The sequence below is a fragment of the Octopus sinensis genome, linkage group LG14 (genome assembly GCF_006345805.1).
Source record: "Octopus sinensis linkage group LG14, ASM634580v1, whole genome shotgun sequence".
Lineage (NCBI taxonomy): Eukaryota > Metazoa > Mollusca > Cephalopoda > Octopoda > Octopodidae > Octopus > Octopus sinensis.
Genome location: NC_043010.1, coordinates 14,149,021 through 14,166,908, shown reverse-complemented (window position 1 = coordinate 14,166,908; position 17,888 = coordinate 14,149,021). Strand labels below are relative to the sequence as shown.

The 17,888-nt window shown below is 39.3% G+C and overlaps 2 protein-coding genes and 1 long non-coding RNA gene across 4 annotated transcripts in view; 2 read left to right on the top strand and 1 right to left on the bottom strand.

The window, feature by feature from the left end:
- LOC115218891 (eukaryotic translation initiation factor 3 subunit A) overlaps positions 1–3,477 on the bottom strand; it is a 46,671-nt gene extending 43,194 nt beyond the window's left edge. For both annotated transcript variants that reach the window (XR_005001807.1, XM_029788888.2), the window contains exon 1: positions 3,236–3,477. Coding sequence is in view for 1 of the 2 variants with exons in the window: in XM_029788888.2 (XP_029644748.1) it covers positions 3,236–3,284 (49 nt within the window). In the remaining variant the exon portion in view is untranslated. The remainder of the gene's footprint in view (positions 1–3,235) is intronic.
- A 493-nt stretch (positions 3,478–3,970) lies between these two features.
- Positions 3,971–12,357, top strand: LOC115218992 (protein FAM98B-like). The gene is made up of 3 exons (XM_036509197.1): positions 3,971–4,207; positions 4,343–5,512; positions 11,810–12,357. Exons 2-3 carry the CDS (start codon positions 4,375–4,377, stop codon positions 12,355–12,357), a joined length of 1,686 nt encoding a protein of 561 aa, XP_036365090.1. The 5' UTR covers positions 3,971–4,207; positions 4,343–4,374.
- A 3,545-nt stretch (positions 12,358–15,902) lies between these two features.
- Positions 15,903–17,811, top strand: LOC118765892. The gene is made up of 2 exons (XR_005001805.1): positions 15,903–16,826; positions 17,071–17,811. It is a non-coding gene; the product is annotated as an uncharacterized LOC118765892 (long non-coding RNA).
- The last annotated feature ends 77 nt before the right edge of the window (positions 17,812–17,888 follow it).

Below are 17,888 nucleotides of genomic sequence, written 5' to 3'. Positions count from 1 at the left end.
TAAAGCAGTATCTAGTTTCCATTTAAATCACTTTTGACTGGGGAAATGAAAATATGACAAGTAACCACTATTTCAATTAAGCTGAATTCTTTATGCTCGCTTTGCTGGTTGTAAAACACAAATCGTTTTGAAGATGTATAAATTATGAGTTTATGATCATTTGACAATGATGACGGTACACGCACACATAAAGTTCTCACTTTAGAATAATTTGGGATTTACAACTAGCTGAGAGAACATTAACCAAAATAGTTAATCCGGCCAAAATAGTTAATCTGTTTTATGTTCAAACTGACTAGATCCAGGCTCTCACACCTACCCTACAATGTTATTCTACATTAAGTAATTACACCATCAAGATCTTGGAGATATGAGATAATACATGATTAATTCAAATCAATGGGAATCAATAGGCATTATGCTTGATTGAATAATCTGAACACTAAAGGGTTAAAGATCCAGCTTGGTTAGAAATAGTAATTATTTAGTTTGTCATACTTCATTTCTTGGTTAGGAAACCCTAAATCAAAAATCATTCAAATGCAAACTTAGAAATTTTCTACAGGGTTACTTAAAATGCTCTTTGATGTGACATCTAATTTCCCTTTAGTCTACAGTACTTTTCTGTCTCTATAAATACCAAACTATTTCCAAACAAAATCAAACTTTTTGTTTCCAATCTCAGGACACAGTCAACTAAATGAAATTGTTTGAGGTGAAAAGAAATAATTATGTAAGAGATAGTGAAGTTTAATTTCTAGCTGATCAAACAACAGCTCTCATTACCATATGGCAAAACTAAATTTTGTAACAAACTGACAATTCCATGTGTAATTGTCAAATCATATAAAATTACAATCACACTGAAAGCAAAAAAATCTCCCGGCTAATTAACTATGAAGATCATGGCTGAATATGCAAATATATATTTCCTTAGATGACCACCTTTCTTTTCAATTTTACCAGTTATCTATTAAACTTTTCTCAGGCTTATCTGCTGACACCACAAACTTTGTTTTACTATTTTTTTCTAAGTCTTTTATCGTTAGTAGAAATGCTTCAGTCTACACAGCATATAGCCTTAGAAATATTGGTAAAATTTTCACCAGTGGCTTAACTTGATTGATATAAAGCCATGCCTCGAGCCAATGAGGGAGCGTGATCGCCCGACCTGCTAGAAATAGCAGCCAAATTGCTTTCCGCTCACATCATACCCTCCTATGCTGGCATATAATGAACTGAATGAAAGAGGGCATACCATACAACCAGGAGTTTTATTAGTAACTAACTGTGGTGTATCAGAACATACAACGCTTACGTATGTTAATATAATATTAATGGCTTTTATATTTATTTTTACAGCTGAGTGAGAAGTGGTGGCCGAAACTCATGACCTTCACAGACCGATGAGGTTCATATTCCTCTCCAACGTCTGTAGAAAATGTCTGCGAGAGAAGGAATTCCAGATGATTGACCAGGCGAGGCGATCAGTGCGGGATGTGGGCGATGAGACAAAAGTAGAGAGGGTTTTTCTGAATTTCAAGTTTGTATTTTATAAAATCGGATTTCTAAAATATTAAACATCGACAATATGTACAATTACCAAAAGCAAAGAAAGGGTCATACGGGAATTTCTTAAATTGTCAGATATAAAAACCACGTCACAGTTCGTATACTATGTGTGTATATTCAGGCACACATAAAGGAACATGGATAATGTTAGATATTTAAATAAAGCATTTAATGCGAGGGGGGGGGGAATAAGCACAAATCAAAACGAAAAAAATTCATCAGGTTTTATGAACTATATATATATATATATATATATATGTGTGTGTGTGTGTGAGTGTGTGACACACACACACACACTTTTGAGCCCTAATTCGAAGCGAAGACTCCCGCCATATGGATGTTGTAGCCGGGAATAATGGAACGGATTAGGATCGGCTTCATACAATTTCATTTTACGTGTTTTATATGTCAAGCAAGTCAAAACGAACATTATTACTATTATTTAAACTACGAATAAAGAAATTAGAAGGATTTATGAAACCATGTACCCGGATAATTAGTCAAAAAAAAAAGTCAATGACGACGGAGTCTATTTATCATACACGGTTTATATCTCAGATGATATAACCTCGATTTCTTAGATTAATTATTTAAAAAAGATACCGATTAAAACGAGTAGTAATATCATTGCTGCTTGTAGATATTTGGGGGGGGGGGTACTTTTGGTACTTTTTTAAGCCTAAAAAAATATAAATTGGGTTAGATGCGATTAGAGATATTTTAAGAGAAGAGTTGGAGAGTATTTCAGCCACGAGGAAGAAGCAGCCATACCAACAGGTCGAGTCGAGCATGGAAGCAACGTGCTTCCAGAGGTTTCAGCGTTACGCAGAAACCTCGATTGGGTGGGGGGAAAAAAAGCATTTTAGATCGACATTTCAACGGAATTTAAAGAGAAGAAGCGATGATCCATAAGAAATAGTAATAAAAATGAATAAAAAGGGGGATTAGTAGGGATATTTATGGAAGCCGATTCGAACGAAATGTTGAAAGCCGAAAAGCGGCGAGACAAGCAAGACAAGATGATTCCCACTCAAAGCGGCGCTTCTGCGTGTTTGATTGTATCCGTTCGTCGTCGGTCTCTGGGAATTTTTTTCAGTAAATAAATTGAAACTTTTGTCAGGTATACTCAGACACACACACAGAAATACTGGCGATTTAATAGCCTAGCCGAGAAAGAAATTACTGGGAAATCACACAATGGCTTTTATAATCCCCCGTAAGATATATACTATAAGAGGCTTTTTTTTTTATACCCCCCCCCCAATGAGGTCGTACTGCTGCAGTCAAAGAATTAGATTAGACTTGCAGGCAATTAAGTGGCAGATCTGCCAGGAATGTTGTTACACACAGACACACACACATACATGAATTTAAAGCATCGTCTTCGGTAATACGATGAACAAACCGGGTCCAGTCTACGCTACTAGTACCATATATATGTGTGTGTGTCAGTCACATGGTTATTAATTTTGACAGACAAAAGAGAATTTGTTACAGAAAAATTAGTTCGATTCCTAAATACAGTAAGGCAGAGCGATTACGTAGAACCCAATCGCAGACTACACACATATATATACATACATATATATATATATATATATATATATAACCTGATGATATATGGAGGAGAAAATGTGAGTTATGGGTGAATGGGATAACATACCGTTAGCCCGGTTGAGGGCATTCTCGGGTCTTAGGAAATAAGTCGGCATGGTTGCTTTTCTTTAGAACACGTTGCTGCGGCGGCGGCTGCAACAAAATATGCAATACAAATATATATATATATATGTGTGCGTGTGCGAGAGAGTGTCGGAGGCACCTCAACACGACGACACACGACTCCAGCTGAAAAAAAAGGATCCAAGATGGCTCCTGCACATTATCAATGGCGCATGCGCGACAATATGTACGCGGTGCCAAATGATCAGAGCAAGAATCGTCGTGGTGGAGACGGAGGCGGCGGCGACGAAGGTGACGGTGGTGCTGTATTAGCACTAAAACGTGATTCACGCCAGGTTGTTAACATCAGGATATTATTATCTTTAATTACTCCCGTCGTTTCTCTCTTTTTTTTTTCCTCTGTGTTATTATTATTATAAATAAAATTTTGAAACCTTTTATTTCTGTATATATATATATAAACGGAAGACTTAAAATACTTTCAAAAAAAAAAAAAAACTTGAAAAAGTTTTTTTCTTTTTCAGCTTCAAAAAAAAAAAAAGTTTCCGTTTTTTTTTTTTAATAATACCACGCGGTTAATGCAGCATGGACAAGAATAAGTATTTGTAGATGTAACAGTATAATAGTTTTTTCAACTTATTTTCAACATCCTTGTGTTAATTTAAAATAGAAGAAGGAAAAAAAAAAAATCAGACCCCGGTGAATTTTCAAATTAAAAATCATAAGGGATTTGGGGGATGAGAAACTTAAATACTGTAATACTTTCATTTGCTCTCTGCTCCACCTCCCTAATCGACGGGAAAAGCCGAACTTGTACGAAACGTTACATTGCACGCACATATATATTAGCCGGCAAAGGGAAGTAACTCTTATCGGCAACGTTTTCCTGCCACACGTCGTTGTAAAACTTTGGTGAACCTGCACTTTCGACATATTGACTGTCCCCTTTTTTTAGGTGATTATCCTACTGTCTTTATTTGTTTTGCTGCATTAATTTCTCATTTGATTTCGCTAAATCTCGCCTGTTTCCTTTCTAAACGATTTATCCATTTACATCTTGTTTTCTACCTTTTTCTTTGTTTTGCAGCAGCATCGCCCATCCACGGCTTTGAAAATCTCGCTATGGAATGCGATATGCTGGACGTTCTTGAAGACTTGGGCTATCCAGTTGACCAGATTGAAGGAGAAGAGTTTGACAAGGCTTTGGAAGACGGACAACGGTCGCCGCTCTTTACTCAGATAGTATCATGGCTTTCACTCAAACTGAAAGACTTCCTAATCATGGAGGAACATGTAAACCCCATCACAGAATCTAGTGATAGCGATACGTTCATGCTCGAACTGAGCTCATTCCTTCGCGAGATCGAATGTCCTGTGAATAGTTTGACCGGTGGAACTATCAACGATCGACTAAACACTAAGACTTCACGTCTGCAACTACTCGACTATTTAACCATGGAATTAGCAAGTTCCATGATGCTCGCTGTGAATAAGCCTATAGCTTTGGTGTCTGTTAAGAGCAACCAAGAAGTTAGCAGTGAGTCTGAAATAGCTGCTTTCCTCAAGAGCATGCTGATTGCTCTCGGTTTTGCCAAACCGCCGGCGAGTATAACGGCGAGTCAGCTGTTTTCCAAAGTCGAAGCTAAGATTAAAGAGATGATGAGCAAAAATCCGAACCAGCTGGGCAAATCTCTGATGAAGACAAGATTGTCCGACAAACAGTGGGCCCATATTTTAAACGTTAACAATTCACTGTCGGCAGAGTACAACACCCGGCGAGAGATGTTGTTGAAACGACTGGATGTTACTATTCAATCGTTTATGTGGTCGGACAAGGCGAGGTTAAACGAAAAACAGATTCGGGCCGTGTACGAGGCCCAGAGCAAAAGGTTAACATCGAAATCTAACATTGGCATCTGTCAGATACTTGCTGCCAGAGATGGTCTGTTACAGATCCAGAAGACGAGCAGCGGCGAAGCGCGTGAAAAAACCCAGTGTGCCATCAACAAAATCCGGATCGGGCAGGTTCCCGATCGCGGTGGCAGGGCTTGGGAGCACGAACCACCACCACCCGAAATGCCGGCATTCCAGCAGAGGAACGCTAACCAGGGTGGCGGCGGCGGAGGACGTGGAGGCGGTGGCGGTGGGAACTACCAGAGTGACCGCGGTGGCGGTAGAGGTGGCCGGATCCAGGGCAACTGGAATGACCAGAAACAACAGCAACCACAACAGATGAGTGGCAACTGGAATCAAGGTGGAGGTTCGTGTTATTCCTCTCTCTCTCTCTCTCTCTCTCTCTCTCTCTCTCTCTCTCTCCTTATATACATATATGTTCACACGATTCCAAAGTCCCTTTAGCACATTAATAGCTTAATCCAAAATGTTCAAGGAACATCCAAGTCACCCTGTATATAGAGTTACATGTGTCTGTGTGTAGTGAAATATATTTTTTTCCTTTTAGTTTGTTAACCAATTTGATGCTGATTTGAAAAGCATGAACAATTCTTGTATAAATGAACATCTGTAGGTATCTCACACGTTCAAACACACACATCCCAAAATTTCTGTTTCATAAATCTCAGCCCATTTAAGTACTTCAAGAGCAATATCTTTATCAATCACTGGGGCAAGTGAAGAACAGCAAAAATAATTTTTAAATACAGCAGGAGTTCGTTAAACCCACGTACCAGTTATTTGCTGATGGCACTGAAGATGAAGTCAGTCGACGATACCATTACATTTAACCCACCCCCACTACAGCTGTTCCCAAAACTTATTTCGTTATGTAACCCTTATATGATATCTCAAGTTCGTTCCTGTATTTTAAGGACAGTCCCCCTCCATCCTAAATTTAAGATATTAAATGAAACAAATTGTTTTAGAGAGAAAGATCGTATCTATAAAAAAAAAAGGAAAGAAAATGCTGTAAATGTTACTTTGAAATAGTGAATCCCTTGTTTTTATTTTTTTATTAAATTTTATTAAGACTCCTTATCTTGTGGAACCCCATCATTTTTTCATGGAAGCAACTACAAAAAAAAAAAAAACTATCCCACCCTACCCTATGAATTATCAATAGAAGAAAGGATGTTGGACAAAACAGTCAATAAAATAAGGTATCAGTCAAGTGTTGGGGTCGGTTTCAATTTAGTGATATTGGTGTCACCTAGGTTTCTTCAAGCAAATGACTGTGAACCCTAAACGAATTTTCTTTTAGTATTGCTTTCTCCTAGGCTGCAGAAGGGTGTAAATTCTAGCAATCATTACTATACCTGCAGAAAGCAACAACTCTGTCGTTCCCAACTTTCTCACCAGCCATCTAGGTATTAGTAGCTTTCAAAGTCATAATGTTGAAAATGCTAATTAAATACTGGACACAAATTAATTATGCTCTATCTCCAAAATAAATGGTCTTCTACTTCTTGTGATATTGGTAGAACAAGGGACCAAGCATTATGTTCAACTTTAGCCTGTCACCCTGCCAATAAAATATCAGTCAAATCCAAAGGCCTTTATCAGTCATGGTCAGCTATTTATCTTGCTCTATATACACAGCCCTGGGTAAGATTTTTTAAACCTATTCTGCTCTGGGCCATTATACTTTTACCCATCTTTTGCCCCTCCTAACATGACATCTCCTCCCTCCCCAGAGTTTGTAGCTTGCAAACTACATAATGGCCTCACTAGTACTGATGACACAAAAAGCACCTTGTACATGCTGTGAAGTGATGGGCATTAGGAAAGGCATCCAGCTGTAGAAATATGCCAAAGCTGACACTGGTGCACAATGTCATCCTTGGGCCCATTGGATCCTATCAAAGCATCCAACACCTGCTAGCATGGAACATGGAGATTAAATGATGTGGAAGATTCCCATGCATGAGTCTTCCATCTCTACCCGTATTGAGGCCTTAGGACCAGTACGCATACATTGCTATCAAAATGCAAAAAGTTGGAGCAGACACCACATGGCATCACTCCCATTGCTCAACATCATCATCATTTTGATGTCCACTTTTCTATGCTTTCATAGGTCAGACAGTTTATTGAGGCAAATTTTTTATGGCTAGATGCCCTTCCTCTCATTAACCCATATCTGTTTACCAAATAAGGTAATGTGATCAGACACGTCACAGAATATTGGAAATTAATGACATTTACACCAATCACAAGGAGAGACATATCACACATACATGTGTGTGTGTGTGTGTATATATATATATGTGTATATATATATATACACACACATACACATCAGGCTTCGTCAGTTTCCATCTATCAAATCCTCTCACAAGGTTTTGTTTGGTCTAGGACTATACTGAATGACACTTGCCCAAGGTGCCATACTGTGGGACTGAACCTGAAACCATGTGGTTGAAAAACTTAACCACATAGGCATGCTAATTTGGATGCTTGTTTCTTGCAAGTTGAGTGGCTATGTAGAGGTTCTCTTTCTAGGCTCAGCATCTGTGTACTAGATTAAAGAGATGGCTTGATACTGGTGGTCAACTGCTATAACTCTTATCAATAGCTTATTGGCAAACTGTGTATAGTTTACAGACTTATATATTGAAACCGTATAGAATTGTATTCATATCAGCACAACCTGAATGTGTACACTTGTATTCTCTACATATTGCATCTCTGCCTGTTGTCAGTTCTTGGTTTTTAACAGTAAGAAAATACCAAGACTGGTTTTACAAGAACAGCGCCTAAATAAAGTAGCTGAGCAACAGAAAGAAGGCTTTTCATACCCAATGAAATGGCAAGAATGATGAGGCAGGCACTGCAATCCAGAAACAAATGTGCAATAAAGAACAATTGGTGTCGGGCCTAAATACTTAAAAGCTGGTTGCACACATAATGCAGTGAGCTGGCAGAATCATTAGCACGCTGGACATTATGCTTAGTGGCATTTCTTTCAGTTATTTAAACTCAGAGTTCAAATCCTACCAAAGTCAACTTTTCCTTTCATACCTTCAGAGTTAATAAAATAAAGCATCAGTCAAATACTGGGGTCACTGTAATTGACTTATCCCCTCCCCTTAAAATTGCTGGCTCTGAATCCTGCACCAGACTGGCAATCTGTTCATGAGAATGTTGTGATCTCGTTCACTTACACGCCATAAAAACTAGATATCTGGGTCCTAGGGTTCAAGAGAAAGAACGTGTAAGAGATTTCTTCAGCTTAGCTCAGAGCAATCTTTGTACAACAAACCCTCAGGTCTGGAGATGGTATGAAACTTGTAATGGAATAGGCAGCTGCCAAGAACTAATGAGAACATTTCAGAGGCTTGCTAGGCCATGTCTGTGCAACAAATGAAATATCCCTGGATGATATTGCTTAGTTGCATCACCTAATTATGCAGAAAGTAAACAAAGCAGTCAAGACCCAATGGAATTTTAGCTGAGATATATACATTTCTTTACTACCCACAAGGGGCTAAACACAGAGGGGACAAACAAGGACAGACAAACGGATTAAGTCGATTATATCGACTCCCAGTGCGTAACTGGTACTTAGTTTATTGACCCCGAAAGGATGAAAGGCAAAGTCGACCTCGGTGGAATTTGAACTCAGAACGTAAAAACGGGCGAAATACCTATTTCTTTACTACCCACAAGGAGCTAAACAAGGACAGACAAACGGATTAAGTTGATTATATTGACTCCCAGTGCATAACTGGTACTTAGTTTATTGACCCCGAAAGGATGAAAGGCAAAGTCGACCTCGGTGGAATTTGAACTCAGAATGTAGCGGCAGACGAAATACCTATTTCTTTACTACCCACAAGGGTCTAAACACAGAGGAGACAAACAAGGACAGACAAACGGATTGAGTTGATTTGATTATATTGACTCCCAGTGCGTAACTGGTACTTAGTTTATCGACCCCGAAAGGATGACAGGCAAAGTCGACCTCAGTGGAATTTGAACTCAGAACGTAGCGACAGGCGAAATACCTATTTCTTTACTACCCACAAGGGGCTAAACACAGAGGGGACAAACAAGGACAGACAAACGGATTAAGTCGATTATATCGACTCCCAGTGCGTAACTGGTACTTAGTTTATCGACCCCGAAAGGATGAAAGGCGAAGTCGACCTCAGCGGAACTTGAACTCCGAACGTAACGGCAGACGAAATACGGCTACGCATTTCACCCGGCGTGCTAACGTTTCTGCCACCACGCCGCCTTAGCTGAGATATATAAATGGGGAAACGAAGCATCAACAGCAAAGCTTCATGCACTGTTTATGCTAATTTAGGCATGGGAAGAGTTACAGCTAACTGCGGCAATGTAACATACTCTGTACGAGAAAGGAGATAAATCAAATTTTAGCAACTATGAAGAATTCTTACTTTTGTCAACTATTATAGGCGCAGGAGTGGCTGTGTGGTAAGTAGCTTGTTTACCAACCACATGGTTCCGGGTTCAGTCCCACTGTGTGGCACCTTGGGCAAGTATCTTCTACTATAGCCTCGGGCCGACCAAAGCCTTGTGAGTGGATTTGGTAGACGGAAACTGAAAGAAGCCCGTCGTATATATGTGTATATATATATATATATATATGCGTGTGTGTGTGTTTGTCCCCCTAGCATTGCTTGACAACCAATGCTGGTGTGTTTATGTCCCCGTAACTTAGTGGTTCGGCAAAAGAGACCGATAGAATAAGTCCTGGGCTTACAAAAGAATAAGTCCCGGGGTCGAGTTGCTCGATTAAAGGCGGTGCTCCAGCATGGCCACAGTCAAATGACTGAAACAAGTAAAAGAGTATTAGAAAAATTTTGGCGGAAATGCTGCTCGACCAACTCATTACACTTTCAAAGGCTCACTTATTTGAATCTGTGTTGTTTAGGTTTTTTTTTTTTTCTTAATTACTTTCCAAGTGCACTATTGATATATTCTATGGTTGCCTGTTATAGAGAAAATGTTGTGAACAACAATATACCACCCACAGTATATGGCTTTCTTTAACATTGCTTAGGCATTTGGTTTCATAAATTGTGAAGCTATGTGGAAGACTCAGTGCTAGAACAAAAACCATTATTACATCAGTAACTAATCTTCAGTACGAAGATAATGCCAGTTAGTTTTACTGGTACTGACGTGTGATAGTTTTGCTGACACATATGAGTGAGGACTTATTGCTTGCCATCAATGTAGTTAAAACAAAAGTCTTGTAAGAGCAAGCAGGAACCTGGTCCAGCCATCCAAGTACAAGAACAGTTGGTTGAAAATATAGAGCGTATCTGGTTAGTCACCTATCATAGAACTCAGTAGATGTTGATAAAGAGACCCAATATTTGGTCATCTGAGAATATGGGTATATAAAGATCATGACTAAGATAATTAAATTTTTGGTGTACTTGTTGTACCCACTCTCCTGTATGGCTTTGAAACTTAGATAAGTTCTAGGCTACATCACTTTAAGCTAGAAATATAACATTTGGAGATCATCATCATCGTTTAACATCTGTTTCCCACGCTAGCACAGGTTGGACGGTTCGACCGGGGTCTGGGAAGCCAGGAGGCTGCACCAGGCTCCAGTCTGATCTGGCAGTGTTTCTACAGCTGGATGCCCTTCCTAACGCCAACCACTCCGTGAGTGTAGTGGGTGCTTTTTACCACGATCGGTTGGTACTTTTTACGTACCACCGGCACAGATATCACAACTACTATTTCCATTTGATATTTATTGAGATATTGTGGAAGAGCAAAGGGTATATATTTGTGTGTGTGTGTAAACCCCCATTCAATGAAGACATGAAACAATAGTATTTTTTTGCCATAAAATCACCTATATGCTTTTATTGAAAAAAAACACATTTTTGAGCTCCTTTCATCCTGCCTAATTAGTCCTAAATAAGTACCTGCAATCTCACCAGACTTGAGCTCCTTCAAAAGCAATGGGCAATGTCCCTTCCTGTCTAAACCATTAGAAGCAATGGAGTAAGCATCCTCACATGCCTTCTACGAAATTCTTGCTGTGGCAACCCAACATTACCACCATACCTTTTCCCAAGATACTCCCACCCACCCTTATATAAATACAGGATAGCAACATATCTTCTCTCTTGTAAGACATCTCTACCCCTGCTTGTCCCTGGGCTCGATCTAATCGCCTTAATCCGTTTGTCCTCTCTCTGTGTTTAGTCCCTTGTGGGTAGCAAAGAAATAGGTATTAAACTGTGCAGCACCCTGGTAGGCTATGCTGGGATTTGAACTCAGAATGCAAAGAACCAGAACAAACATGGTCAAGCATGTGGTCTGATGTTCTTACAGTCACGCCAGTCCTCTGTACTGTATTGGAACCCATATCACCTGGAAAGGTAAGAGGCAGAGTTGACTGTATAACAGATTGGAGAAGCAGAAATTATGGAGCTAAGACGGAAAGACAGTAAAGGCACAATCCTGTACAGGAGCAATATTGTGTATGTGTGGCCCCGTGGTAATTGCACTGGTCCCTTTATTTTATGTGGAGCATTGATCCTTTGTCTTTAACAAAATCACAGAACCATATTTTAATTTAATTTTTTTTCTTCTTTACTTGTAGGAGGTTACCAACAAGGTGGTGGTTACAATTCTTACCAGCAGAACCCACATCATCATCAACAACAGCAACATCATCACCATCAGCAACCACACTATAACAACCAATCAAACTACCATTCTGGTGGCGGTGGTGGTGGTGGCGGTGGTGGCGGTGGTGGCGGTGGTGGCGGATCTTATAACTATGGTGGTGGTGGTGGTGGACGTGACAATTATCACAGAGGCGGAGGAGGCGGACGAGACAATTACCGTGGCGGTGGTGGTGGTGGTGGTGGTGGTGGTGCCAGCGGTGGTGGCCGAGACAATTACAGCATGTACGGACAGAACAGTGGCGGTGGAGGTTATGATCAAGGCTACGGGGGTTACGGCGGTGGTGGTGGTGGTGGAGGAGGAGGAGGTGGAGGTGGAGGCTATAAAGGAGGCGGAGGGCAGTACGATAACCAAGGTTACGGAGGAGGAGGAGGAGGCGGAAGGGGTTACCAACAGCAGCGTGGTGGTGGAGGCGGACGAGGTGGCCGTGGAGGTGGACGGAGAGGGCGTGGCAGGAACTGAGTGCAGCACTCCATTTCTCTTCCTCCACTGCCCACCCCCCCATCCACACACAACACACAGCTGCACTTCATGTGATATTACAGCCAGCTGGATTCACAATACGAACGCTTCCACTTCCCTTTCTCACAGGATATTTTTTTTTTTAGTTCACTTTGCTTTGAATTGCTTTCTATTAATTAATTTTTTTTTTTTTTAATGTTCTCTCTTATTCATTTATTAATATATATTACAATGATAAATTTTATTTTCGTTCAAATCCCTATTACCAGGAAATACTTTGCATTCTTTTCTCCCCCTTGGGATCAACAAAATAAGTACCAGTCAAAAGATTAACCCCTTAGTGTTCAGATTATTCTATCAAACATAATGCTTATTCATTCACATTGATTTGGATTAATCATGCATTATCTCATATCTTCAAGATCTTGATGGTGTAATTACTTAATGTAGAATAACATTGTAGGGTAGGTGTGAGAGCCTGGATCTGGTCAGTTTGAACATAAAACAGATTAGTTATTTTGGCCGGATATGGCCGGTTTAAATACTAAAGGGTTAAGGATCAATTGGATTTGTCCCCAAGTTAAAAATTATTATTATTGTTGTTATTAACTAAGGCAGCAAGCTGGCAGAATCATTAGCACACTGGATGAAATACTTGGTGATATTTCGTCCATCACTACATTCTGAGTTCGAATTTTGCTGAGGTCAACTTTGCCTTTCATCTTTTCATGGTCGATAAATTAAGTACCAGTGTAATACTGGAGTCGGTGTAATTGATTAGTCCCCCTCCCCCAAAATTTCAGGCTTTGTGCCTATAGTAGAAAGTATTATTATTATTATTATTAACTAAGGCAGTGAACTGGCGCAATCGTTAGCATGCTGGATGAAATGCCTAGCGGTGTTTTATCCATCGCTACATTCTGAGGTCAATAAATCAAGTACCAGTGGAATACTGGGGTAGATGTAATCAACTAGTCCCCTCCCCCCAAAATTTCAAGCCTTGTGCCTATTGTAGAAAGGATTATTATTATTAACTATTATAAGGTGGTGAGCTGGCAGAATCATTAACACACCAGGTAAAATATTTAGCAGCATTTTGTCCATCTTTACATTCTGAGTTTGGATTCTGCCAAAGTCAACTTTGCCTTTCGTCCTTTTCAGGTTGATAAAATGAGTACCAGTTGAGTACAAGGGCTGACGTAATTGACTTATATTGCTGGCCTTGTGCCAAAATTTGAAATTGTCATTATTGTTATTTAAGACAGTGATCTGGTAGAATCTTTAATGCACCGGACGAAATGCGTGGCAGTATTTCATCTGTCTTTGCATTCTGAGTTCAAATTCCACCGAGGTCAACTTTGCCTTTCATCCTTTCAGGGTTGATTAAATAAGTACCAGTTGAACGCTGGGGTCGATGTCATCAACTCATCCCCTCCCCCCAAAAATGGCTACCCTTGTGGCAAAAATTTGAAACCATTATTATTATTATCATTAAGTAAATAAGGTGGTGAGTTGGCAGAATCGTTAGCACATTGGGTAAAATGCTTAGTGGTATTTCATCTGTCTTTTAGGTTCTGAGTTCAAATTCCACCGACGTCAACTTTGCCTTACATTCTTTCAAGGTCAGTAAAATGAGTTATTGGCTAACCCCATCACCTCAAATTTCAGGCCTCTTGCCCATAATAGAAAGGATTATTATTATTATTATTAAAAAGGCAGTGAGCTGGGAGAATTGTTGGCATGCCAGACAAAATGCATAGCAACTTTTCTTCTGCATTCAGATTCCTTTGAGATCAGTTTTGTCGTTCATCCTTTTGGGATCTATAAAATAAAGTACCAGTCACATAGTAGGATCAGTGTAATTTACTAGCTCCCACCGCTAAAATTTCCTATAGTAGAAAGGATTATCCTTATCTTTATTAAGATGATGAGCTGGCAGAATCGTTAGATGTTGGACAAAATGCTTTGTGGCATTTCTTCTAGTTTTTACATTCTGAATTCAAATTCTGTTGAAGGTTAGCTTTGCTTTTCAGCCTTTCAGAGTCAATAACATAAGTACCAGTTGAATACTGGGGAGTCGATGTAACCAACTTACTTCCTCTCCTAAAATTGCTGGCCTTGTGCCAAAATTTAATAAAAAAATTCAATTATTATTATTACTATTATTAGGGTGTTAGATTAGCAGAATTGTTAGAGCATTGGACAGAGTTCAAATCCTGATGAGCTCCACTTTACCCTTCATCCATTCGGGGGTTGATAAAGCACCAACCAAGTACTGGAAGTCAATGCACTCGACTACTCCCACCCCTAACAATTACTGGCTTTGTACCTAAATAAGAAATGCTTATTATTATTATTATTTGGGAAGTATTTCCAATTCTGCTGAGGTTGACATTACCTTTTATCTTTTTGGGGGTTCATGAAATAAGTATTTGTCAAGCACTGGGGTTGATGCATTCAACTAACCCCCACTGTCCTAAAATTTCAGGACTTGTGCCTATTGTTGAAAGGATTATTATTAGGGCTGTAAATTAGCAGAATTAATAGTGTTAGAGTAAAAACCTTCCAGTGTTTAGTTATGATCATATATGTCCGAAATCAACTCTCACTGATGTTCACTTTACTTTTCATACTTCGAGGGTAGCTAAAATAAAGCTCCAGTTAAGTACTGGAGTCAGACAGTTCGGGTCCTTTCTGCCTAGTCAGGCGAGACCGTTATTAATATTATTATTATTATATGAATGATAGGTTCTGTGAATTAGTAGAATCAGTAAAGTGAAGGACAATATGCCTCACTGTATTTAGTTACATATTTCCTTCCCCTAAAATTTCAGGCTTTGTTCCAACGTTAGAAATTATTATTATTATTATTATTATTACTGAAGGTTAAAGCAGCAAACTGGCCGAATCATTTGTATGCTGGACTAAATGCTTGGCAGCATTTCATCCGTCTTTACATTCTGCTGGGGGTCAACTTTGTCTCTTCATCCTTTCAGGATCAATGAAATAAGTACCAGTTGAACACTGGACTGGGGGTCAATGTAACTGACTACAACCTCCCCAGAAATTTCAGGCCTTGTACCGACAGTAGAAAGAATTCAATAAATTATGTACCAGTGAAACACTGGGGTTGATGTAATGACTAGTTCCCTTCCACCAAATTCCAGGCCTTGTCCCCATAGTAGAAAGGATTGTTATTATTGAAGGTAGTGGAAACAGTAGAATCAGTGGAGCGACAGATTAACTACCTTGGTGGATGTATTTTGTTGTGTCTGTTTATGTTCTAAGCTCAAATTCCCAGGGGCTGACTTAGTCTTTCATTCTCTTGGAGGGTTGGTAGTGATAGCGTACTGGTCAAGTACAGGGGTCAGCTAAATCAATTATACCTCTTCCCCTTGGAATTTCTTGCCTTGTGCCTATGTTAGAAATCATTATCATCATCATCGTCATCATCATTATTATTATTACTATTATGAGTTTAAATTCTGCCAAGGTCAACTTTGCCTTTCATCCTTTCGGGGGTCGATAAATTAAGTACCAGTGAAACACTTGGATTGATGTAATTGATTAGTCCCCTCCCCCCAAATTTCAGGCCTTGTGCCTTCAGTGGAAAGGATTATCATTATCATCAGTAAGGGATGTGGATTGGCAGAATTGGTAGAGCATCAGAAAAAATATGCTTTGTAATATATGTTCTGGTTCTTTGCATTCTGAATTCAAATTTCACCGAGGTCAACTTTACCTTTCATCCATTCTGCCTAAAAAGATATCATCATCACCGTCATTTATTATTAGGACAGTTTAATGTCCAAGACAGAATGTCACTCTAAAATGCTTGACGGTGTTTAATATCCACATTCTGAGTTTTTAAAAATCTTGTCATGTTGACTATTATTACTACTATTACTACCACCAATTATTTCTAGTACTAATACTAGAGTAAAATACCAGTTGAGTACAGGGGTTGATGGTATTGACTAACCTCCTTCCTATTGCTGGCTTTGCACCTAAATTAGAAACTAGTAAGGCAGCTAGGTAGCAGAATTGTTACCACGCTGGACAAAATGCTGTTAAGCATTTCTTGTTCTGTATCCGGATGCCACTGAAGTCAACTTTGCTTTCATCCTTTTGGGGTCGATAAAATAAGTACCAGTTGAGCACTGGGGGTCAATGTAGCTGACTTCCCTCCTCCTCTCAGTATTGCTGGCCTTGTGTATAAATTAGAAACCAGTATTAATATCATTATTATTATTTGGAAGGGTGGTGAGTTGGCAGAATCTTTAGGATATTGGACAAAATGCCTTGTACTGTTTGTTCTGGTTCTTCTTGTGTTCATATCCTACCAGTGTCAACTCTGCCTCTCACCCTTCCTGGGTCGATTAAACAAAGACCCAGTCAAGTTGTGTGGGTTGATACAAGAAAGGGCGGTGGGTAAGCAGAACTGTTTGCGGCAGACAAAGTGCCATGTGGTATGGGAGAAAGGCGGCGAGCTGGGAGAAGCGTTAGCACGCCGGGCGTAATGCTTTGCGGTATTTCGTCTGCCGTTACGTTGTGAGTTCAAATTCTGCCGAGGTCGACTTTGCCTTTCATCCTTTTGGGGTCGATAAATTAAGCACCAGTTACGCACTGGGGTCGATGTAATCGACTTAATACCTATGTCTGTCTTTGTTTGTCCCCTCTATGTTTAGCCCCTTGTGGGTAATAAAGAAATAGGTATTTTGCTGCAACTCATGCTCTGAGCTCATCCTGCCAAACTCGAGGTCTTGTGCCTGCGATAGAAACCAGAGGAAGGCCAGTGAAGGGTCAGAATTGGTAGAGCATTGGACAAAATGATTTGTCGTATTTATTAGTCAATGTTCCTTCCTCTATCTACATTCTGAATTGAAGCATCATCAGGGGTCAATATAACCCTTCGACCTTCCGAGATCAATGAAATACACAGTGAAGTATTGGGTCAGTTTAATCAACTATTCCTTCCACCCCGAAACTTGTGGCCTTCTGCCTAAAAAGATATTATCATCACCGTCATTTATTATTAGGACAGTTTAATGTCCAAGACAGAATGTCACTCTAAATGTTTGACGGTGTTTAATATCTACATTCTGAGTTTTAAAAAATCTTGTCATGTTGACTATTATTACTACTATTACTACCACCAATTATTTCTAGTACTAATACTACCACTATTTCTACTACTATTATTGTTACTATTTCTCCAGTTTCCAACCAATTCCAAGAAAAAATATATATATGAAACAAAATAAAAAAGAACCATGTTCTATAAAAAGAAAAAAAATGTATTATAAATCTTATGCAACTTCAGGAAAGTGATAAAAAAAAAAAATAAACAAAAGCAAGAATGATGTTTGAAAACAAAACCCAAAAAAAAGGACAATGAACTTGTTCAAGAACTTCTGTAAAATGTCTACAAAAATATTTCACGTTGTCTCAGTATTTTTGTTGTTGTTTTTATTTTGTTGCATTTTGCTTTTTTGCTTTTTTCCTTTCTTTTGTCACTCCTCAGGTGACAA

What these genes read in the sequence shown, in the direction of transcription:
- LOC115218992 (XM_036509197.1), top strand. Translation starts at nt 4,375, where the DNA reads ATGGAATGCGATATGCTGGACGTTCTTGAAGACTTGGGCTATCCAGTT. An exon ending in CAACTGGAATCAAGGTGGAG is followed by an intron (nt 5,513 to 11,809) that starts GTTCGTGTTATT and finishes CTTTACTTGTAG; the next exon opens with GAGGTTACCAACAAGGTGGT.